General features: G+C 39.3%; 1 protein-coding gene across 3 annotated transcripts; it reads left to right on the plus strand.

The window, feature by feature from the left end:
* Positions 1–4,089: 4,089 nt before the first annotated feature.
* LOC143845607 (glycine dehydrogenase (decarboxylating), mitochondrial-like) lies at positions 4,090–22,926 on the plus strand. 3 transcript variants are annotated; one of them, XM_077353989.1, is made up of 17 exons: positions 4,090–4,830; positions 5,760–6,322; positions 6,652–6,897; positions 6,979–7,056; positions 9,255–9,355; positions 9,433–9,628; positions 9,727–9,852; positions 9,976–10,161; positions 10,689–10,802; positions 12,818–12,970; positions 14,044–14,232; positions 14,448–14,525; positions 14,621–14,746; positions 14,824–14,922; positions 15,088–15,205; positions 15,685–15,811; positions 22,589–22,926. In XM_077353989.1, exons 1-16 carry the CDS (start codon positions 4,176–4,178, stop codon positions 15,777–15,779), a joined length of 3,123 nt encoding a protein of 1,040 aa, XP_077210104.1. In that variant the 5' UTR covers positions 4,090–4,175; the 3' UTR covers positions 15,780–15,811; positions 22,589–22,926. The 3 variants fall into 3 exon arrangements, with proteins under 3 accessions (XP_077210104.1, XP_077210103.1, XP_077210101.1); XM_077353988.1 differs by having other exon boundaries at positions 22,635–22,926; XM_077353986.1 differs by lacking the exon at positions 22,589–22,926 and having other exon boundaries at positions 15,685–15,953.
* The last annotated feature ends 1,474 nt before the right edge of the window (positions 22,927–24,400 follow it).

The following is a 24,400-nucleotide window of genomic DNA, read 5'->3' on the forward strand; positions in this document are numbered from 1 at the left end:
AACCAACCTTGGGTCCTCCTTTAAGTTGCTCTGTTCGTTGCAGATTGTTGCAACTAATTGTAGGCCCCAAAAAAGGGTTTTTACAACTCTATCCCATTGAGCTCTAAAATCCAAGATTCCCCTTTCCAAACACATTTTTTAAAAAAAAAAATTGTAGGCCCCAAAGTGATTTGGGGTCCTCAATCGGCCGCAACATTCAGAAACGAACAGCGCCTCAGTGTAGTATCTTATCAACTTGCAAAGTTCTCTGGCACTGTGCACAAACAACTGCCGTTACCAAGTAGCTTAATGTAGCATGTTGTCAACTTGCAGATTTCTATAGAACTGTGCTCAGAGTCAGTGAGTCACAGACAAGTAACCTTATCAAGTAGTTTGGTGTAGTCTCTTGTTTAACTAGTTGGGCTTGGCCTTCACCTCAGCCACCCAATGATCTTCTCTCAGTTAATCTAAAGCCTTTTAACGTTGCACGATTTGACTTTTCTTATTGATGAAAAAAATGCAAATGCTCTCACCGCCACTAATCTCATGCATGAAATTAGTCCTGTATGATCAAGATAAACTAACCTAATATTAGGTCAACTGTTTAATCAATTGCAAGCTAAGTGCGTACTTTGGAAGTCACAACTTGGGTCTATGCCCAATTGGGTTAGATTTTGGTTCTACTTTGGAAGTCACAGCTTGGGCCTATGTCCAATTGGATTAGATTTTGGTTGTGTCAATGGTCTACTTGGGACCGTGGTTTTAAATTTTCAACAACTGATATGAAACGACCGGAATGTTTCCTCTCCAACCACAAACAAGGAGAAAAAGGGAAGTAGAGAAATGTAAATCTATTTTCTTTTCCTGCGAGACTTATATTAAGTGCATCGAAACGAACCCCAAAAGCTATCATTTGGAAAATTTCTTGGGGAAAGGAATGTAGAATGAATTTTACATGACGACCAATATATGCGAAGCTTCTCTAATTAGTGTGAGGGACACTTTCAGCTCTGTAATGTAGCTTGAAGCAAGTAAGAAGGGAGCCTCACTTAGGGTGAAATGCAATTCTCAGCTCCCTCCTATTCGCTAGGTTCGTAGTGACTTCTGTCCTACTTTCTTATATGGGATTTGATAGCGTCCATCGCAAAAGGCAATTCGCGGAGGGTATGTTGCATCTGAAAGCAGCCACATAGCCTCACTTTCCAGCAGATTTTGTCTTCATTCACAAGGTGGCTGCTGTAAGATGCAACGGACCATCCGCGAAATGCCTGCTAGCAAATCCCTTTTTATATATTCACTCATATGCACGTAGACTATTATGAACCAAAATCTCCCTACCAATCCACTTAATAACTTCCAAAGATCTATTAAATCTATGGAGTAGTGAGAAAGGGAGTAGGCGAATAGAGAATCATATTTTGTGGCCCTCTTTTTTTAAGAGAAAAGAGAGCCAACTATAGAATGAATTAAATGAATAACTAAATGCCAACTATGAAAACAGGAGCAGTATGGATTTGCTAGCCATTTTTGCGAAAAGCCATTTCGCGGCTCACTTTTGCAGGAGAGACAGTCCTTCCCAGACCCCGCAATGGCAGGAGCCTCATGTACTAGGCCTTCCTTTTTTTATCTGCTCTCTCATGCAAAAGTGAGCTGCGAACTTGCTCCTTAATAGCGGTATGCTAAATTGAAGGGCGTCCTTGCAAAAATGAGCTCCCAGTGGCTACAAGTCACCCGAGTGCATTTAATAGGCTTCTAGTCTAGGCTTATTAAACGCACTTTGGTGACTTGTAGCCAATGTGGTCGATATATTAATCTTTAGTCTACTAGAAAGTAGGTGGAGTTTCATTGTATATTCGAACCCTAATCTTGTCACATGTGTCAAACATTTGCCGGTGTAACATCACGGACGCACTACTTTATTTTGGTGGTAGGTGATTACATGATGGAAAAATTGTCAATGGGATGGCTCTTCGGCATAAGTCTCGGGTATGCTCCCTGGAGACCAGTGATCGAATCCCACCCGGACTTGCCCGATGCACGTGGTTTACGGGCGATTGCGTGCATCCGTAGGGAATAGTCCTACTCCCGAAGGGCATGGGGACACCCTACGTTATCAAAAAAAAAAAAAAAAAATAAAAATAAAAATAATAATAATAATAATACGAGAATTGTCTAGACCCCTACACCCAATGGTGGTTCCATCCCAAATCAAGCAGTAGATCATGTAACTGATGGACGGATGGGTTGTGAATCATTGAAAGACTAACTTACCTCCCATCTTTAGTAAATTTTATGCTCATGTTGGAATTAGACCTGGCAAACGGGTGGGTCGGGCCGGGTCAACCCGCGGGTGATGCGGGTGCGGGTCACACGGGTCAGGTTAGGAAATGACCCGCATTTTTGTCGGTCAGAATTTAGGTGACCCGCGCGGCCCGCGGGTCACCCGCAAATTCAAACAGTTGTTTATTTTGGAAAATTTTATCACTGGATTTTGATGAGGGCGGTATGGCCGGCACCGAGGCATGATCCAAACCGTCCATTAGATGGCCCACAGGCTAAATAGGTGTTGCCCCAAAAATCATTTCAATAGGTTGATCCTAACCCTCCGATCTATAGAGGGTTAGGATCAAGTGATCAACCCTCTAACATTCAAATCGGAGGGTTGGGATCAACCTATGGTGCTAGCCATAACCTATTCAAGCATCAAACCCTTGAAAAATAGATTAGCATGACAAAATCATCATCCTTTGCATTAGAAAAAAAAAGCCATCTAACTAGATTAGCATAACAAAATCACCACCCTTAAAAAAGCCAAGTGACCCGCGGGTTGACCCGACCCGACCCGACCCGTGCCCGCAAATTTGCGGGTGGGTCGGGTCGACCCGCGGGTGCGGGTCGCGTTTGCCAGGTCTGTTTGGAATGTGGTTTTTAAAAAAATTGATTTCTTGGTTAATTCTTACCATATTTTATTTTAAAGAGATGATAGATTCACCCCCTTTGTTTACTAGAAACACCCCTAAAGAACATGATGAACATGCCTTGACAAACTTGAAAAAAATATTCCATGAAATAATTGTGGGCTAGTTGTGAGATAGGTGGGAGAGGGTGAAACTTGAAAGGCCGTGAGTAAGAAGAGCCTGCAAACACCTATAAAAAGAAAAAGAAAAGGGAATGTTTTGATAAACATGCGTGAAACATCACTTTGAATACTACACGACAAACAAGTGGAGCCCATGTTTATCAAAACACTGGAGTTTAGAAATCATTTCCCAAAAAAATACTAATTTGAAGAGGGATTGTCGGTGCTCTCTCCATCCCCACCAACTCAAGCCCTCTACTTGTCCCTCCTTTTTCCACCCCACACTGGCCCACTAAGATTCAACGTAATAATTTTCCATGGTCGCTAAACATAAGCAGACGGAAAAGAATATCCGACGAATCTCCACCAACTTTTACTTTCCTTTTTAACTCTTGAATTGAGAGGAAACAGAGGTCTTGCATTTGGAAATTTCACAGCCAATATGGAATGTCATATGAATGGTAAGTGGCAACCAAACAATGCAAAAGGAAAGTAGTTTTTTTTAGTTTGGTTTTTTCCATTTTTGGTGCAACCAAACGGACACTAGCCATATTGAAGAGATTCACTTCCGTAGGTGTACTTACAATCATGCACGTCCATTGTTACTTAGCCTTACTTTTGGTTCATCTGAACCGTCCATCTAAACCAAAACACTCATTTATAAAAATGAAAAAAACAGAGCAGAAATTGGGAATCAATGCGTCCAAACCCTAACCCTAGTTTTATTTTGTTTCTCTCTAAAATTTTGTCGATTTTTTGAGGCGGGAGAAAACGATAAGCACCTTGTGAATGAGAATCCAACTTCGTGCGAACAATTTTTCCAATTAAAAAAATCAATTTTTCCAATTAAAAAAATCAATTTTATATTTACATTTTCGTCTCGATTTTCTACCTCTCATTCTCGGATTTGGTTTTTGAAGCCCCAACCTTTGCCACGTCACCCACTGTCACAGTTTTTTTGTCCGAGGGTGCGCACGTTAATACCGTACGCACCCCACCAGATTTAGAGCTCCATTCTCTCCTATATAAACACTTCTTCTTCTCGCTTTTCCCTCTCTCCCTCCAAAATCTCTTCCTTCTTCAATAGGGTGCGTAGTTCATTAAACTGCGCACATCCATGGAACGAGCTTGGAGATTCGCGAATCGGGAGATTCTCCGCCGAGTCCTTTCCGAGTCAAAACGTCAGAACTCGCATTTCTCCCATTCCTTCCCTCCTCCTCGCTACATCTCTTCTCTAACTCCATCAATTTTCTCCGATCTGCCACGGAAAAATGTCGGATCTCCGAATCTGGATCCGAAACTCGGTTCTCAATCCCGATCCGTATCGGTTGAATCGTTAAAACCGAGCGATACGTTCCCTCGCCGGCACAACTCGGCTACACCGGAAGAACAGACAAAAATGGCGGAATCGTGCGGATTTCCAACCCTCGATGCCCTAATTGATGCTACTGTTCCAAAATCGATCCGGATTTCAGACATGAAGATGCCAAAATTTGATGAAGGATTGACGGAGAGCCAGATGATTGCGCACATGAAAACCCTAGCTTCGAAGAACAAGGTTTTCAAATCCTTTATAGGGATGGGATACTATAACACTTCAGTTCCTGGTGTGATTCTGAGGAATATAATGGAGAATCCAGGGTGGTACACGCAATACACTCCTTACCAGGCCGAGATCTCGCAAGGAAGGCTCGAATCGCTTCTCAATTACCAGACGATGATCTCAGATCTTACCGGATTACCAATGTCGAATGCATCTCTACTTGATGAAGGTATTGTTAAAAGATCTGAAGTGCTCTATGGTTTTAAATGTCTGTTTCGGTGGAATTTTGGCCGATATCATATAAAATTATGATAATAATATCGGTATTTTAAAAATTTCCACCGAAATGTCTAAATTTTCGGAGATTTTTGTGGAAATTTCGTAAATTTCAGTGGAAATCATAAAATTTCGGTGGGAATTTTGTAAAATATGGTTAAAAACGAGCTGAAATTTTGCTGAAATCTTGTAAAAATCCGGTTTCTAGTGTAACATGATTTAAAACTATGTTTATAAGCACTATTTAGGATTTGATTGTAATCATCATAAATTAGTGAAAGAGGAGAAAGTGTTGGTGTGGTGCGCTCGAGTGCCCAATTACATGTGGGCCCACTTTGTTAGGATGATCCGAAACATTCATTTGAAAGTCCCTTACATAGATGGGGTGTGTACCAAAAATCAGCTCCACAGGGTCATCCTAACCCATCAATTTGTGGAGGTCAAAATGGACAAACACTGTTTGTCCACATACCTGCGCTTTTTTGCCCTCCACTTTTGGAGGGGTTAGGATGATTCAATGGACCTGATTTTTGGTACACACCCTATCTATGATAGGGCCTTGCGAATGAATGGTTTGGATCACCACAAAATATGTGGGACCCATGTGATTGGGCACTCGAGCGCACCACCAACACTTTCCTCTTAGTGAAAATCCTATTATGATAATGATTTCGGTATTTTTAAAATTTCCACCGAAATGTCTAAAAGTTTGGTGGAAGTTTTGTAAACACGGTAAAAATGAGCTAAACTTTTGCTGAAATCTTGTAAAAATTCAGTTTCCAGTGTAACATGGCGTTTCGGTTGAAATTTAAAGCTGTATATAAGTACTAGTTAGGATTTGATTGTAATCATCCTTAATTAGGAAAATCCTAAATTTGTCAGGTACTGCTGCCGCGGAGGCCATGGCAATGTGCAACAACATCCATAAGAGCAAGAAAAAGACGTTCTTGATCGCGAGTAATTGCCATCCTCAGACGATTGATGTCTGTAAAACGCGAGCTGATGGATTCGATCTCAAGGTGATTACTACTGATTTGAAGGATTTCGATTACAGTTCGAATGATGTTTGCGGAGTACTTGTTCAGTATCCTGGTACTGAGGGGGAGGTTTTGGATTATGGGGAGTTCGTAAAGAATGCACACGCGAAAGGGGTGAAGGTCGTGATGGCGACGGATCTTCTCGCACTGACTATGCTGAAGCCGCCTGGTGAATTTGGGGTGGATATTGTGGTTGGATCTGCACAGAGGTTTGGTGTGCCAATGGGGTATGGTGGTCCCCATGCAGCGTTCTTGGCTACCTCACAGGAGTATAAGAGGATGATGCCGGGGAGAATTATAGGCGTTAGTGTTGATTCATCTGGGAAACCTGCACTTCGGATGGCAATGCAGACTAGAGAGCAGCATATCAGGAGGGATAAGGCCACCAGCAATATCTGCACTGCTCAGGTTTTGAATTTTTGTCGAATTTTATCAATATATGTCAGAAAAAAAGATATTTTTTAAAATTTTGTTGGAATTAGTTGTTTTTGTCGGCGTTTGAGTCCAATAATAGGTTTTAGACTCGCAATCAGTAGTCAAAATCTAAAACGAAAAGGTCCTAAATGATGGTGAAGTGTAGGTTTTAGACTTCGATCTGGGTCCAGTACCCCGTCTAGGTTTATGCATGGTTATTTGTACCATTCAAAAAAAAAAAAAAAAAAAGTTATTTGTAGTTATCAAAAAGTTTTTTTTTTTTTTTTTTTTTAATTTTTGATTGGAATTAGATGTTTCTGTAGGCGTTGCTTGCGAACATGGCTGCAATGTATGCGGTCTATCATGGTCCAGAAGGCCTCAAAACTATTGCTGAGCGTGTTCATGGTCTCGCTGGGACTTTCGCATATGGGCTGAAGAAACTTGGGACGGTTACTGTCCAAGGGCTTCCCTTCTTTGATACAGTGAAGGTCAAGTGTGCTGATTCTAAGGCAATTGCTGATGCTGCTTATAAAAGTGAGATTAATCTACGGATCTTAGATTCAAACACTGTAAGTGATTGAAACCAGCCACGTCAATCTAATTTTTGAGTTAGAATTATGAGTTCTGATGCCGGTTTGGTAGACTTTCAGGTAACTGTCTCCTTTGACGAGATGACAACTTTAGAGGATGTGGACAAGCTTTTCAAAGTATTTGCTTGTGGTAAACCTGTGAGTATCTTCTGCTATTGTTATTCTATCTCTATCCAAGAATACTTGATACCGTGTATCTTATTGTTTAGTCCAAAAAGCAAATTATGTAGCCAAATTACTATATATATATATATATATATATATATATATATATATATATATATATATATATGAGGAAAAGGATTGTACACTCGAGCGTACCAAGCTTATGGTACGCTCGAGTGCCCAATCACATATGGGCCCACTTTGTTAGGATGATCCAAAGCATTCATTTGAAAGGCCCTATCATAGATAGGGTGTGTACCAAAAATCAGCTCCTTAGGATCATCCTAACCCATCCATTTGTCGATGGCAAAATGGATAGACCACAAATCTGCCCATTTTTGCCCTCCACTTTTGGAGGGGTTAGGATGATTCAATGGAGCTGATTTTTGGTACACACCCTATCTATGATAGGGCCTTGCAAATGAATGCTTTGGATCACCACAAAAAATGTGGGACCCATGTGATTGGTGCACTCGAGCGTACCATAAGCTTGGTATGCTCGAGCGTATAATCCTTTTCCTCTCTCTCTCTCTCTATATATATATATATATATATATATATATATATATATATATATATATATATATATATATATATATATATATATATAGCAGAAGAGAAAAGGAGAGAATTATTTGAATTTCTCCCAAAATTCTATGAGAATTATACATCACTTTTTTTGACTTTTTTTAACAAAGGCACCCATTAAAGCCATATAATTTCAATCCTACCCCCCTCCTTTATGCTTTTTTAATTATGAAAACCTCTATAGATTGGAGGGCTAGGATCAGCTTATGGAAATGATTTTATGGGCACAACCTATTGATGTTGTGTTCCATCACATGGACGGTTTGGATCAACCTATGATGTGGTCCGTACAGTTCTTTGTCGGCCCATGCACCGCACGGGGCTTTTTACTAGTATATATATATATATATGGAAAACTGTTTGTGAGCTCGAGCTCTATAGCTTATATGAGCTTGAGTGCCACAAACACATGGGTCCCTCATTTTTTGGGTGATGCAAAGCATTCATTTGGAAGGCCTTTACATAGATAGGGCGTGTACCAAAAATCAGGTCCATAGGATCATCCTTACCCATCCAAAAGTGAAGGGAAAAATGGACAGACACTGTTTGTTGATAATTCTGAATGGGCACTCTAATTCTATTTTTTTTTCTTTTTTGGTTAAAAATACTTATTCAGAGAAATAAAAAATAATGAGAAATTGTAATAAATCCTAAGCACTGTACTTATGAAATAAATATAAAACATTTCTGGAAATTTATTGCATTGTTAGCTTTTTGAAACAAATACTGCCCTCACTCTCTATTTTTCTGCCTTTTCCTGTTTGTTACGATCACATTTTGACATTTTGTAAGCTTGTAACTGTTTTGTAACTTATGTTATCGATCTAACTTCGTACTATTTAATTTGATTTAAATCTGTTTTTATGAAATAAATATAAAACATTTCTGCACATTTGTTGCATTGTTATCTTTTTGTAACAAATTGAGCATGTACTGCCCTGACTCTCCATTTTTCTGCCTTTTCCTGTTTGTTACCGTGGGAGCCGGTTTTTTCTATCATTAGTACCACCTTGACAAAATTGGGTGTCTACAGTTACGATCACATTTTGACATAATGTAAGCTTGTAACTTTTTGTAACTTATGTTATCGATCTAACTTTGTAGTCCTATTTTCGGACTCTTATTTAATTTGATTTAAATTATATCGAAGAAGAACTATTAGGAAGTATGAATTTGTAAATTCTTTTACTTATAGAAATTTTTGGTAGATCGAGACTGGCACTGCTTGCTCCGCAACTTGTAGGGAGACATATGTAGAAAAATTAGAAAATAGGCTTCAGGTTCCATTTCTAAGAAACAGACCCATATGTCTCATGGGAGTATCAGACAAGGCCCAATGGGCTCGTCTCATTTGTGTTTTTGTTTGATAAGACTATATTTTTGTACTGAACGATACTGTGTGATCCACAAATATAGCTTGATGTATGTTATTTCGTATCGATGTCCCCCCCAACCAAAACAGAAAAAAAAAGCTAGACATAGATCAGATGGTAGATATTTTATCTGGTGTTCATCTATGATGTCATCTCATGCAGTTATTTCTTTATCTCTGTCTTCATATGTGATCTGATTATGACTGTCAGGTGACTTTCACTGCTGCATCCCTTGCACTAGACGTTCAGTCTCCGATCCCCGCTGGGCTCGTAAGAGAGAGTCCCTATTTGACTCATCCGATATTCAATAAGTATGTACTTTCAGCGACCTTTCTTTTCTAGCAGTTGCATTTTGCAAGTTCTAAGAGTTAACCACTTCCTTCTTCAGGTACCACACAGAGCACGAGTTACTCAGATACATTCATAGGTTACAAGCGAAAGATCTTTCCTTATGCCACAGCATGATTCCTTTGGGCTCTTGCACAATGAAATTAAATGCTACAGCAGAGATGATGCCTGTGACTTGGCCTAACTTTGCAGACATGCACCCATTTGCCCCCACTGAACAAGCCATGGGTTATCAGGTAGTTGCAGTATTCTGTGGAACTGCTCATCCATTGGTTTTTCTTTTTCATGAGTCATACTGGCCTTGACAGTGTTGATTCTGGATGTTTCTTAAAAGGAAATGTTCAGCGACTTAGGTGAACTCCTGTGTACCATTACTGGATTTGATTCCTTCTCATTGCAACCAAATGCCGGTGCTGCTGGCGAGTACGCTGGACTGATGGTCATTCGCGCTTACCATTTGGTAGGTAATCCAAACTTGCAGGATAGCAAATTGTTTGCTGTTGTCTTGGAAAAATGTCATGAAATTGCACAAAATCAAAACTATATGATATTTTTATTTTCTGGGTTTGTTGGGAAACTTTAGGCCCGAGGTGACGGTCATCGGAATGTCTGCATTATACCTGTGTCTGCACACGGGACCAATCCTGCTAGTGCAGCCATGTGTGGAATGAAAATTGTTGCTGTTGGGACTGATGCAAAGGGAAACATCAATATTGTAGAGTTAAAGAAGGCTGCTGAAGCAAATAAGGACAATCTATCTGCTCTGATGGTATGGATTTAGTAGATTGGAAATCCATTCTCTTTCTTTCTGTCCGAATCATTTTGCTAATATCAATGCCTTTAAAAAAAAATCATTTTGCCAATATCAATCTATGCTTTGCATCCAACGATGCTACATTGCATGAGTAGGTAGTCCAGTTGGATCAACCTTCCTGTGATGGACACAGACCGCGTAATGGAGTTAATACGCAACATTTTAGGGGATTGCCATGTCCATATATTTTCCATGGTTGGAGATATGCACATCATTCCGAATATCAGTTCCAGACCCCTATTTTTACAGTACTTCAGTGATTTTTATGGAAATTTTGCTTGATGTGGATACTGGTACAATAACCACTGAATTGTTTTTCCAACCATATGCCGGTGGTGCTGGGCACCCATATCTATATAACCTCATAGTAACATAGCATGAACAATGATGAATGCCAAGGATGCATGCTAATTTTGAGCAAAGCTGCTTAGAATGTAATAAAGCAATAAAACTACTTCTAAAATGCTGTACTGAATTTTTAGGTTACATACCCTTCAACTCATGGAGTATATGAAGAAGGCATTGATGAGATATGCAAGATAATTCATGAAAATGGCGGGCAAGTTTACATGGATGGTGCTAACATGAATGCTCAGGTTTGTTTCTTCGTCTTTCTTCCTATAGAGTTTTTTTCACACTGTACATGGAAGTTGCAATGTTAATGTGTTTCTTGAGTGGTTTGGAATGCTGAGACCATGTCCTTGATGAACTTGTAAGAAGGCATAAACAAACTTATAAGAAGATATAAACAGATAATGTAAATGAATAAACAAACTTATAAGAAGGTATAAACAAATAATGTAAATGATGAATCTTGCAAAATGTTTTTGTATGTATGAACGACTACACCTGAATGGATCATTCTTGCAGGCAAAGTATGTTGAGCTTTAATAACATCTTTAAAATATCTTGTTTTATTTTCCTCTACTTAGTCTCACCTGTCATGTTGTTGCATATGAATTGTTGACTTGTAACTTCGGACTTTTAAAAGAGATTCACAGGCTTGAATAGAGCCGGATTAGAGACTACTAAGATTTTACAATAAGTTTACATTTCCACTTATATCAAGGTGTGTAAGCAGAAAGTATACAACTTCCTTGGCTTTTAGTGGTATAGTATTTGGTGGAATTGATTACTTCTTAAACATTTACGGAGATATGTTATGACTCATCACAACTAATACAACTAACTTAGTTGATACCCCGATACAAGGTCCTTTTCAAATAATTAAATAAAACCAATACAAGTTGAGATCTTTGGTGAAGCATCACTAACTTGTTGATGCCTCATCTCTCTACTAGAATCATGGTTGTGTGAAATTATAGGAACCTGTTCTTTGATTTCAACTTACCTTGGATTTAATTCTTCCCCCTCACTCCATATTTGACCATATGATTTTCAATCTCAATGTGCTTGGTTGTTATACTTGTTAATGAAATGCCTTTTTCTTGTAACTCATTTTCACCTTTGGAAGATAAGATTCTTACTTTTGGACTCTGCCTGTACCTGCATATGATGTTCATATGGTAATATTAGTCTGCCATACATGATTGCAATTCAGGGCGGGCTTCTCCCTTATAGTTTCGGCATCCTCTCTTTTCTGGTCAGATGACTGGTGTTATGTAGTCCGGCAATGTGGTTGAGTTCTTCTTGCTTCCTGATTCTCGATCATATTGGGGTCACACTCTAGTTTGTTTTTAGTGCTGGATATTTTGCTTTTGGTGATCTAGCTGGAAGGTGATCTAGCTGGAAGGAACATTGTGTGCTTCTCATTGCTTTTCTTTTGAGCCTTATTCTCATTGTGGATATATATATATGAGAAAAGAGAAGGTACTCCTTGGAGTAGATAACTTATCTACTCCCTACCTTAAAATAACAGTTGGGGCCACATTGTTTGGGTGATCCAAAGCATTCATTTGATGGGCCCTCACATAGATAGGGTGTGCCCAAAAAATCAGCTCGATAGGATCATCCTAACCCTATGAACTATGGAGGCAAAAAATGGACAGATTTGTGCAGGCTTATACACGTCCATTTTTGCCTCCACAGTTCATAGGGTTAGGATGATCCTATCGAGCTGATTTTTTGGGCACACCCTATCTATGTGAGGGCCCATCAAATGAATGCTTTGGATCACCCAAACAATATGGCCCCAACTGTTATTTTAAGGTAGGGAGTAGATAAGTTATCTACTCCAGGGAGTACCTTCTCTTCTCTCTCTCTCTCTTTCTCTCTCTCTCTCTCTCTATATATATATATATATATATATATATATATTTATATTTATATTTATATTTATATTTATATTTATGCTTGCGTTTTTATCTTGCCATGCATGATGGTCATTTATCTTAATAATCTTGATCACCTTCATTTTGTTGTTGAGGTTGCACGCTTGGGATGTAGCACCAAGACATGTTGCGTGTGAAACTTCTTAGTGGAATAAAATCTGAGTCTGTTATACTTCTAAGGGCCTGGTGGCCAGTATGAAATATGCTTTTTAATGGAAAATTAGTTGATTCTCCGGGCTTTCCTTCTTTTATTTTATTTACAATAGATCTTTTACAGGTGTGCATTTTATATTGATATGATCCTTTCTCTTGCTGCGCAGGTGGGTCTAACAAGCCCAGGTTGGATTGGAGCAGATGTTTGCCATCTTAATCTCCATAAAACATTTTGCATCCCTCATGGAGGAGGTGGTCCTGGAATGGGGCCCATTGGTGTTAAAAAACACTTGGCACCATTTCTACCATCACATCCTGTGGTAAGACATTCTGTTGAATCAACATATTTTTCACTAAAACCTGAATATTGAAATATTTCCATCTATCGTTGAATGCATGCCTTTGTATTGTAGTATGAAATAGGCATGAAGGAGGCTGATGGTATGAGAAGATATTCATTGAGACACCTCTTGCTTGTTTATCAAACTGCCCTAAGAAATTAATGTTGCATTTTTTTTTCATGGGTAGTAGATTTAAGTTAAAGATAAGAACTCATTATTTGGCTCAAATCCATCACAATTTATAAGAGATCTTCGTTTTTGTCAATCATTCTCATAGGTAACTCATCATTTGTTCAGCTGAACAGACCTTTTTTTTGGGGAACTTCCAGACCTTCTCTCTCTCTCTCTCCTCCTTCTCTTCTTCGTCTTCTTCTTCTTCTTCTTGTTTTTTGAAAGGTAACAGATAAACTTTTATTCCGTCAATGCTAAAAGCAAGGTACGGGGACAAGATGTCCCCGGGTGGCTAAACCGTGTAGACAGTAAGCAATAGATTGAAAAAACCGAAAAAACCCCCCTAACATCAGGGTGTTGCCCCCATCAGTACAGCATGACCTTGTTTTCTCTTTCACCATTCACATTTTGAACACGAAGATGTAGTTATCACCATTTAGGATATTTTCTTGCTGAATACTGAAATTAGGGATTGTGGGCGATTGTCATGTCGGGTGTACTTGAAAATTCTGCAGCTGAGATAAGAGGTTAGAAATCTCAAATTAACTGAAGGGGTCACTTAAATTCATTCATCCGATTTATACGTATTTTGCTTGTATAGATTTTGTGGAAAAGATTATTATACTCCTCATATTTTAGATGTATCTGGATGATTGGTGGGGAGATTTTTAGTTAGTTTTTTAACTGGATATGGGTGGTGACGGGTTTTGGGCACCCTCAGTTGAGTTTGTTGCATGGAACCCATGCCAAACTTTTGTAAAATATGGTTAACTTGTTTTATGTATTGTATGACTTCAGTGGTTGATTGATTTTTAAATCCATGTGTTTTAACTTTTTACATTAGTAGCATTTGGGATCTAACTGCTTTTATGTAATTTTAGGTGGCCACTGGTGGGATACCTCCTCCTGAGAAATCCCAGCCGCTTGGGACCATTTCTGCTGCACCTTGGGGCTCAGCACTTATTTTGCCCATTTCATACACATACATAGCCATGATGGGGTCCAAAGGACTCACCGATGCCTCAAAGATTGCTATCTTGAACGCGAACTACATGGCAAAGCGTTTGGAGGTTCATGAATCTTCCTTAGTTCCCTTATTAATTTGATCCTTATGGGGTGTGCGAATCCTACCACCATAACAAACTAACCCACCTTTCAAAAGTGGGCGAGAGAAGTAAACCACAGGTGCAACCAGGGTTCGGCACCTCTGTTTAAGGATAACTTTACTCTTATTAGTGAAATTTTAAGCCTTAAAATCTCTGTAATTATTTTTGTTTCTTTACAGAATCATTACCCCATACTTTTCCGTGGTGTTAATGGTACGGTTGCCCACGAATTCATTGTTGACTTGAGAGGATTTAAGGTGTGCTTGAAAGCTAGTCATTGTTCAGTATTTGTTCCTTCCTCTTTGTAATTTTTGTATCCCTTCTACTAACTGAAAGGGCATTGTTGTTGTAGACTACTGCTGGTATAGAGCCTGAAGATGTTGCTAAACGACTTATGGATTATGGATTTCACGGACCAACAATGTCATGGCCGGTTCCCGGCACACTTATGATTGAGCCCACTGAAAGTGAAAGCAAGGTGCGCTCTTGAATTTATCAACTGCCCTTTCCAAGTTTCACATTTTTCAGCTTACTGATATCTGATTTCCATTGCAGGCAGAATTAGATAGGTTTTGTGATGCTCTTATATCAATTAGAGAAGAAATTGCTCAGATTGAATGTGGGAAAGCTGATGCTAACAACAATGTCCTTAAGGTATGGATTGGCACTTATTTACATCCCAAATGCCATAATATCTTGTAATTGCATATGGGTTTTGTCTACTTATTTTCTCAAAGATCCATTTGCTAGTTAACCCTCATTTTAATAATTTAAATTATAGATTTTTCATCATTCAGAACATCCAATCACTTTGTGCAGGGGGCTCCTCATCCACCATCAGTGCTCATGGCGGATTCATGGACAAAACCCTACTCCAGAGATTATGCAGCCTTCCCTGCTTCCTGGCTCCGAGCATCCAAGTTCTGGCCTACAACAGGTATAGCTTATCATCTCATCATCATCCATTCAATATGAGAAGACGTTGCTGAAGATGATCGTAGTGACCTTGTTTCCTCTCTTCTCATCCTTGCCCACTTTTCAATTTGAAGTTGGCTTCAAAATACAGGGCCTTAGTTACACCCTGTTTCAATATAAGAGGAATGAACATGTACGAGCTGTATGTGCAAAATTCCAAGTCCGAGTTATGCCCTACCGAGTCAATTACAAGCTCCTGACTCACCCAGTTAATGAAAAATTGACTATGTCAATCATTAACTCACACAAGTTGACTCGGTTTTACCTTGTCCGAGTTGTCATGTGAGTCTCACCTTTTTAAACACTGATGGGACTACCATGGGCAGCTCTGACTCACTGAAATTTGGTGTGGCCGACTCACATAGTTGTCCCTTATTATAGTATAATATATATAGACTATGCCTATGTGATTGATACTAAGTAATGGGTTTTTTTAATCAGGGCGTGTGGACAATGTCTATGGCGACCGCAACCTCATATGCACCCTTCTCCCAGTATCGCAGATGGTTGAAGAGCCAGCTGCAGCTACGGCTTAATGTTATTAGCTTTGTGGCTGCATCTTAAAGAGGTTCTTAGCCTTCTATTCTTCTCTCTTTAACTGTATATAAGTTTCTGGGGATATTTATTCCATCTTCTTTATATATTCAAAGTTGTTGCTGCTACATGCAAGTCAAAATTCCATATTTCTGCTTAGTAAATTCTTTACACGATATAGTGTCCATCAAAGTGTCTCTTTGTTTGTACATGGTCATATATTACATTCAACTCTATATCCAGCCCCTTAGCTTACCCTGAAAATGTTTGATATTGCCGAGAAAAAATCCAAAACTGTTACAGTTTCCATCTATGATTTGGCCGACACTTCGAATTTATTGCCGATACACGTGTCGTGTCGTGTCCGGCACGACACCCGTGTCCACATGTGTCGACACTCCTTTAGACACTGTTAGATATGCTGCTAGAACTGTTAGCAACTTATATGTATGAGTGTGACACTATTTCTAGTTTTTTAGGGGTTTCCATGTCAGATACCTCGTATCCGTGTCGAAACTTGGTCGAAACTCGGCACACGAATCCTTGTCCACAAATCATGAGCATATGTACTTTCTATTTTTAGCCGTGTCCCCATTTCTAAATTTTGGGAGTTTGACGTGTCTGACACCCCGTGTCCATGTCGAGACACGACACTCGTGTCCGTGTCCACAAATCATAGGTTTCCATACTCCACGGCTTAGCATACCCCAAATGTTCCAACATCCTTAAAAATGAATCCCTCAAGCATTTTACCTTGCAAATAACATGTAGAAGCCATTCACGAGAAGCAAAAGCAAAACCTAAGATAGATTCGTGTGTCTTAGTCATTTCCTCAAGGTGTTGCAATGGAAGTGTGCATATAATGAATTTATGTACTATTTTCATTTCGTTATCTATCTATGCTCAAAATCTTATAGCATCTAATTATATAAAAGAAGCATGAAGGAAACAAAGCTCATCATGGAGAGAAGAAAAAATATATTGAATCAAAGCAACCCACAATTACTTCATGGGTACCCTAATGCAATATCTGATATATATATAGTGATTGTCGATCTCAATATGTTTCCAACATTCTTAGATGCCATTTAATCACTACAAATAAAAAAGGACATAGTGTTAATAATCATATATAGAGTAATGATACTTAGTATTAATAATCATATATAGAGTAATGATTCTTAGTATTAATAATCATGCATAGAGACCATTTCAAAAAAAAAATAAAAAATCATGCATAGAGAGCCACACCAACTCAGTTGTAGTGGATGCTATGAACCTATACTCGCCCAGCGACAGTTCATTTCTTTTAGACAGTCCAGGAGACGATAAAGATGAGTGACTGGACATCTTGCCCAATAAGCATCTAAAAAAGCATACAAAGTCCAGAGGATTGGAGTGGATACAGATGCCAAGATCCAATGTCACCTTGAGACACTGAAATTGATAAAAAAAAATGACACTAAGTTCCCACACTAAGGCATGTCAGGTAGAGTGAAGGTGAGGTATTGAACGAGGCCCACAATACTTGGATAGTGTCTAGGGTGAGATACTTATAGAGGCCCATTCTAAGAGTTCCTTGGCACAGCGATTTTGACAAAGAAAAAGCCCACCAGGAAAGCACTGTACCTCAGTTCCCAAAAGTAGTACAGTACTCATCTTTATTAGCAAATTCAGAGTGTGATGAGCTAGGAACTCATAGATGAGTGCAGATGATATGATCCAGAGTAGTAGAAGTAGAATAACCTGAATGAAGTACACCCAAATAAAGATTTGAGTCCACAATACTACAATAGAACCCACAAGGAAAGAAGGGAAGTACTGAAGCTATCAAACCAAGGCTGTTTCAACACGTAAATAGCCCTTTTAAGCTTGCACACATAATTTGACCAATAATTATTCGTGAATTCAGGGGGGTTGGTCCATAAAAAGGGTTTAATAAATTCTTGACAGCTGCTAGCAAAACGGAAATCCATTTTTGTAAAGGGCGATGATTTTTTCACCCCCTGTAGGATGATGCGCCCCCATGGAACGTGATTTGACGTCAAAGAGCATTACAGATGCGGAGTCAAGTAGGCGAGCTCTGAAATGCCACACACACACACACAGCTTTGAAACGCTATCTCAGACCTGCTTCTCTCGAGAGGTTTGGCTATTCTCCATAATTGGCTTATGGGAGATGGAATGTAGCCCTCTTTGACTGTGCCCATGACGTGATGTTTTAAGATCATTCCTAGCTCGGTTAGCTAAGCATGGGTGCATGGGTGCATGACAATGGCTATTTATAGCATGCGCTTGTGTGGCATGTAATGGTGGGAAATCATTATCTCTTGAGTGGAATGCAACATTGGATGCATGATGTTGTAGTAGTGCATGATGATGAGGACATGTATGATGCGATTCGGGTTGTTCATGGGGATTCAAGGAATGGAGCTGATGTTGCATTCTAATGGTCTTTCATATTGGGAATCATGTATCATGCACCGCATAAAGTTACTTAAAACTGGTCTGAGTTTACTCGGCTTAGTGGTAAACTGAATTGATGAGTTGCCAGGAATGAAACTTTTGAGAAAACCGTCCAGAGTGAGCCTGGAAAATCCCTAAAAAACAGTGAAAAAATGCATTACAAATTAATTTTTTTTTTTTTTGTTCTTATTCAGCCTCAGCCTCTCCCTCTCCCCCTCCCCATATCTCTCACAACTAGTCCTGCTATTATTCCATGGAGAGGAATGATAGAGGCAAGAGGGCCCTGCATAAAGAGTTGGAAAAGGGGCCTTGATTGGATCCACGTCATTGAGAGCAACTGATTTTATTTTCTCAACTGATTTTGTGGATCCAATGAAGGCCCTTTTCCAGCTCTTTACGCAAGGTGCCCTTGCCTTTCATTCGGCTTCCATGGAATATTTTTTTCATGGCTGCCAAGCCAAGTTTGGTGCTGAGTAGCTAAAAATTAGAAAAATAAATCTCTACTTTCGGGCAGAAATTTTCTTTTCCCTGTTTTCAGCCACATGTCACCTTCCTTGCCCCTCTCTCATCACTAGATAAACTAATATTCCATGGAAAAAAAAATAATAGTTGCAGACATGGCCTTAGTGTAAAATGACCAGCAGCATATCGTCGAATCTACATAAATGCCGGAGGGAAGAGTTTTTGGCCTAGGGAGGTTTGCTGCCGCATACTAGATAAGTTTGGGATTTCTTGGGTTTTCCTTCACTGGTTGGAAGACTTTTTGGATAGTTGCTACTCAGTGCCCTGCCGTTAAAAGGAAGAATATCATGAAGGCAATGGAAGCTTCGATATAGGTTTCTTTGGAATGAAAGGAATGCAAATCTCTTCAAGAACCATTCAGAAGGTTCTCTTTCCACATTCTTGAAGATCATATCTATTGTTATTTCTTGGCTGAGTCTCTCGCCCTTTAAATTCTAACCTAGCTATAATCTCGATAGAGCTGTAGGGAATTTAACCGGGTAGAAGTCACCCCTTAAAACTAGCCATTTGAGAGAGGGTGCACATTCCCTTATAGCCCATCCCCATCCATTTCACTTATTTGATGTGGGACTATTTGCTTTTGTGTGGAACCCCGACAATCTTCCCCTTCACGCGGAAGCAACGTGGACAATCTTGCCCCTCCACCCGGCGGCAACATGGGAACATGGTTGTAAATTTCGGCCAAAGTCCGAAATTTCGGATTTCGGGGGAGACCGAAACCAAAATTTGGCGAAATTTCAGATTTCGCCCTTTACCAAATTTCGGTATATTTGGTCCGAATTTTCGATTTAATGTAATTAAAAAAAAAAAAAAAAACCTGTTACAAAATTTCGGCTGAAATCTTGAAATTTATTAAATACTCTTTTTTAATTTATTACCAAATTTAGACCGAAATTTCAGAAATTCAGGGTACCGAAACTGAAATTTTAAACCATGCGTGGGAACCACACGATACTACACCGGGGGTTCCGAGATTTTCTCCGAGGGACATTCCCGCCCTCGGAGTCAATCCGAGGTGACTACACCCTAAGCTCTGATATCATTTGTTAAGAATTTAACCGGGAAGAACTCACCCTTAAAAGCTAGCCGTTTGAGGGAGGGTGCCCACTCCCTTGTAACCCATCGTCATTCATTTCACTTATCCGACGTGGGACTATTTGCTTTTGCGTGGAACCCCAACAAGAGGTTGGAAGGAGAATGAGAGGATTCAATTATTCCTAGTTGGATGATGCCAGGATGGCTCAAGCTACATTTTTATGAGTCTAGCATGGGAAACTTGGGTCCTGTTGGGTGGAAGGTTTGCTCAGAGATGAGGACGGAGAGACTGGATGGGCTTTCTCAGGTCCCATTGGGGTCAAGGATTCCAATGAGACAAAGGTAAGATCGATACTCCAAGACATGAGAATCGTTGATAATAGCTCGTTGGATAGATTTATTGTCGAGGGTGATTCTCTTAATACAATTAGTTGAATCGATGGTAGTATGACGTATCCATTAAGATTCGCAGATTTGATTGACGAGGTTTGCAACCGTGTGGATGGTCATCTTGTCCGCTGTTGTCAGAAGAACGTTCGTTGCTCAACTAATAGCGAAGCTGATCAATTAGCAAGGGACGGGGTGAATCAAGCGTCGTTAGAGATATAGTCTTGGGGTTTGCTTCTCTTTTTAATGTAATCTTATCATTTAAAAAAAAAAAAAAAAAAAGAAGGCGAGGGAAGAGGTGAACAACTATGCAGTATGCACTGCGAGATAACACACCGAGGTCGATTCTAAAGCCTGCCTTTTCATAGAGTACTAATTGAAAGTGTTTCGGTGGGAAATCGCTAAGTTGTTTAGAGTGCTTGTGTGTCCCGACAGAAATGTTAGCCCATGTTGAATAGATAGGGTGCTAGTAACCATTTATTTTACACTTCTCTAATTACCTATGGAAGGTTGTTACAAGTCCCCAAAAACTATCAACAACTAATTAGAAGCATTTAGTGAAGTGACGTGTGCCTCTATTAAAACAAAGGGTGTTGATATCTTTTTCCTATATTAATTTAAAGGGATTTGCTAGGGACTATTGCAGAAGGCATTTCGTGGGCCGGCTGTTGCATGAGAGAGCAGCCACCGCAGATGAATTAAATGAATAAAACAAAATCTATTGAAAAGTGAGCCTATGTGGCTGCTCTCTCATGCAACAGCCGACCCGCAAAATGCCTTCTGTGATAGTCCCTAGCAAATCCCTAATTTAGATTAGATTACTCGAGCCTAGGTTAATAATAATGTTCTATATAGAAACAACTTGTTTGGGTCTTAATATACAACTAAGTATAAATATAGTGGCTTACATTTGGGAACTGGTGGAGGGCTCTTTTGAGTTTTGACTTTGAAAAGAGGGCCAATGGCAACTGGGGAAGTACAGGTGTGGCTCTTTGGCTTAAAGTCTTGGGTATGCTCCGAGAGACGAGAGTTCAAATCCCCCCGGGCTTACCCGATGCGTGTGGTTTACGGGTGATTGCGTGATCCGGAAGGAATTAGTCCCACTCTACAAAGTGGGGTGGGACACCCTACGTCATTAAAAAAAAATAATAATAATAATTAGTTGTGGAAGGCCTTTTGCAACCATTCAAGAAAGGGCTAATCCGTTCCGTGGCCAAGAATGGAAAAATCCAAAGAATGCCCCGTTTGTCATGTTTTGGCTTTATGAAGGCCAAATGTATGCGAAGAAATAAAAAGAGATTTTCTAAAGGGACTTGGTGTCACTTTGTAAGATTCTCTCATATGGGATTTGCTAGGCAATATCATAGAAAGCCATTTCGCTCCTTACTTTTGCAGGAGAGAACAGCCACACAGGCTCACTTTTTAGCAGATTTTGTCTTACTCATTTTAATCATCTTCTACGAAATTACCTAGCAAACCCATCATATTTATTCCACTTCTGCCTTATTTTTTGGGTGATTGACAAGCTTTCTATCAAGGTTTTAAATTTCGGTTTCAGGGGTAATTTCGGACCCAGCCGAAACGGAAATCTCAGCCAAAATTTCGGCTGAAATTGGGTAAAGACGCACGAAATGGGTATTTTCTGCGCCGAAATTTCGGTAATTTAGGCTGAAATTTAGGAAAGTTATTTTTTTGCAAATTTCGACAAAGTTGACTAAATTTCAGGTTTCCGTCGTTTAGGTTTCGGTCTTGACCTCGGACGAAATTTAAAACCTTGCCCAGTATTCGTACACAAAGGTATCGACAACCAATTAAAAGTGTGTTTAATAAAGAGAGGAATGTCATTACTAAAATAAGAGAGTACTGATCCCTTCTCAATTGTAATGTAGATCAAATCGCTAGGGGTTAATAGTAGGTTAAAAGTTTTGTATCTAGAGACAAATTGTTTGGGTCATAAAATAAAACAAGATAGGGACTGACATTTGGGAAGTGGTGGAGGCCTTTTGTTTAGTTTGATTTTTGAAAATTAGAGCAGTGTTATCTGGTGGAGGGCTCTAATGTCTTCTGGTGGAGGGCTCATATTAGCCTTCCTAGTCTCATTATCCAAGACAAGGTCGTCCCCTATATATAATAATTATGCATGTATAGGGATTTGCTAGGGATTTCGCGCACTTATCAACCGATTTTGTGTTATTTATTAAATTTATCTGAGGTGGCTGTTCTCTCATTCAAAAGTCAACCGCGAAATGCCTTTCCACGAAATTCCCTAGCAAATCCTATATACATTTTGCACCACCAAAGAAGAATTTGCAAATTCTTCTTCTCCTTTCAAGTTGCACATTTTGTATGCAATATCACAAAATGCCAACAAAAACAATTTAAAAACTTATTTTTGCAGCAGGATTTTGTATTCGTTCTGAATTTCGGTCAATTGGGTCTGGTTGCAGTTGGCAGAAAAGCGTCTCCTGGACGGCATGAACTCATCAGTAGTTAAAGAACAAGCCAACGGTGATCGGTTTTGTCGATGGAAAATAGGGGGTACGACATGAGTGCCGTCCTGATGTTTGATCTATGCCCGGGCACAATATAAAAACTCTCTCTCTCTCTCTCTCTGTGTGTGTGTGTCTATATATATTTTGTAGTGTTGATGATGGGATACTTTTCTTTATTTTGCACTTTTCTAATTAGTTGTTTGATCTAATTCAAGGTGTTTAATAAAGTGAGGAGTTGTGGCTGGAATCCTCAAGCCAATTTCCTTAAAAAGTTGATTGCTGAAAATTTCCTAATAATAATACGGCTGAGACTACTAGAGGCTAATAGATTATTTTATTAGTATTTATTGTGCCCACAGACAACTTGTTTGGGTCATATTGTAAGGCAAGGATAGGATAGTGACAGGCATTTTGGAAATGGTGGATGCTTTCATCTGTTTGATTTTGAAAGTTGGACCAATGTCATCTGGGGGAGGGCTCATAGAGATTCTTATACTAGTCCTCGTCTCATTATCCATGAAAAATGTCGCATATATACTTAGCCAATTTTGAGGAAAGCCACAACAGCTGCATAGGCTCACTTTTTATTCATAGGGTTTTGTTAACGAGTGGGTTAGGGCACTTGGGAAAGGGATTTTCCCATCATTTTTCACATCGTTGGAGAATTTTACAAATGTTTTAAGTCATTTTTATCAAAACATGTGTAGAATTCCTTTCCCAATGCACCTTAACGAGTGCCCTTAAGATCGATGATCCTATGCATTTGAGGAAACCTTTGGGATCATATGTTGCTATTTTTCACATTGAAATGTACTCATTCACAATATGTGGAGATACACACATGTGCGAGGGATCAGAAAAAAAAATAAAAAATTCAGCGGAATTAGGCTAATGTGCGTTTTTTTTCCCAGAATAATTTGAATTACGTGCATCATAAATTGATTAAAAAGTGAGCCTATGTGGTTGTGTGGCTATCAACTAATAAAAACTAGGGATTTGCTAGGGACCATCTCAGAAGCCATTTTCCGGCCTCTGTGGCTCAGATTTTGTCTTATTAATTTAATTCATCAGGTGGCTGCTCTCTCATGCAACAGCCCGGACGCGAAATGCCTTCTGCGATGGTCCCTAGCAAATCTGTAAAAACTAATACTCCTCACTTTTTATTAGTATATATTGTAGATACAACACCGGCATTTCCCTCTTCCCTCCTTCAAAAGTAAGCCGTGAAATGGTCCTCTGAAAAATGGAGTACATAATCAATGCACATCACTCTCGTGTAAGGAAGTTAAACATTCTTTCCCTTTCATGTTGAACACTTTCGAAGGAAGTTGAAAATTCGTCTCCTTACAAGAGTCGCACACTACATATTCTGATATCTATTATCAAAAAACATGGAATAATATCTATCCTATGATTATCATGAACTTGGAAAAGACAGGCCAAGTTGTGTGTCTGAGAGAGAGAGAGAGTGATGGTATTTTAATATGATTAATTAAATAGACCAACAAATTTAAATATTGACAGGGGTATGCTATTATGAGATCCGCTTTGTGTGGTATTGGTGTCTAGATTTGTCTGTAGAAGATTAATTGTAAGATCTAGACCATTCGTCCATGTGGGACTGATCATAATGTCCTCCTAGCCTGAAATAATTCTTATCATAAGATCTTACCATTCAACTGGGGGAGCTTAATGTTGGGTACTGCTCATTTTAACTTAAC

The sequence above is a fragment of the Tasmannia lanceolata genome, unplaced genomic scaffold, assembly GCF_043159265.1.
Source record: "Tasmannia lanceolata isolate RefF3 unplaced genomic scaffold, GAP_Taslan_0.1 ptg000015l, whole genome shotgun sequence".
NCBI lineage: Eukaryota > Viridiplantae > Streptophyta > Magnoliopsida > Canellales > Winteraceae > Tasmannia > Tasmannia lanceolata.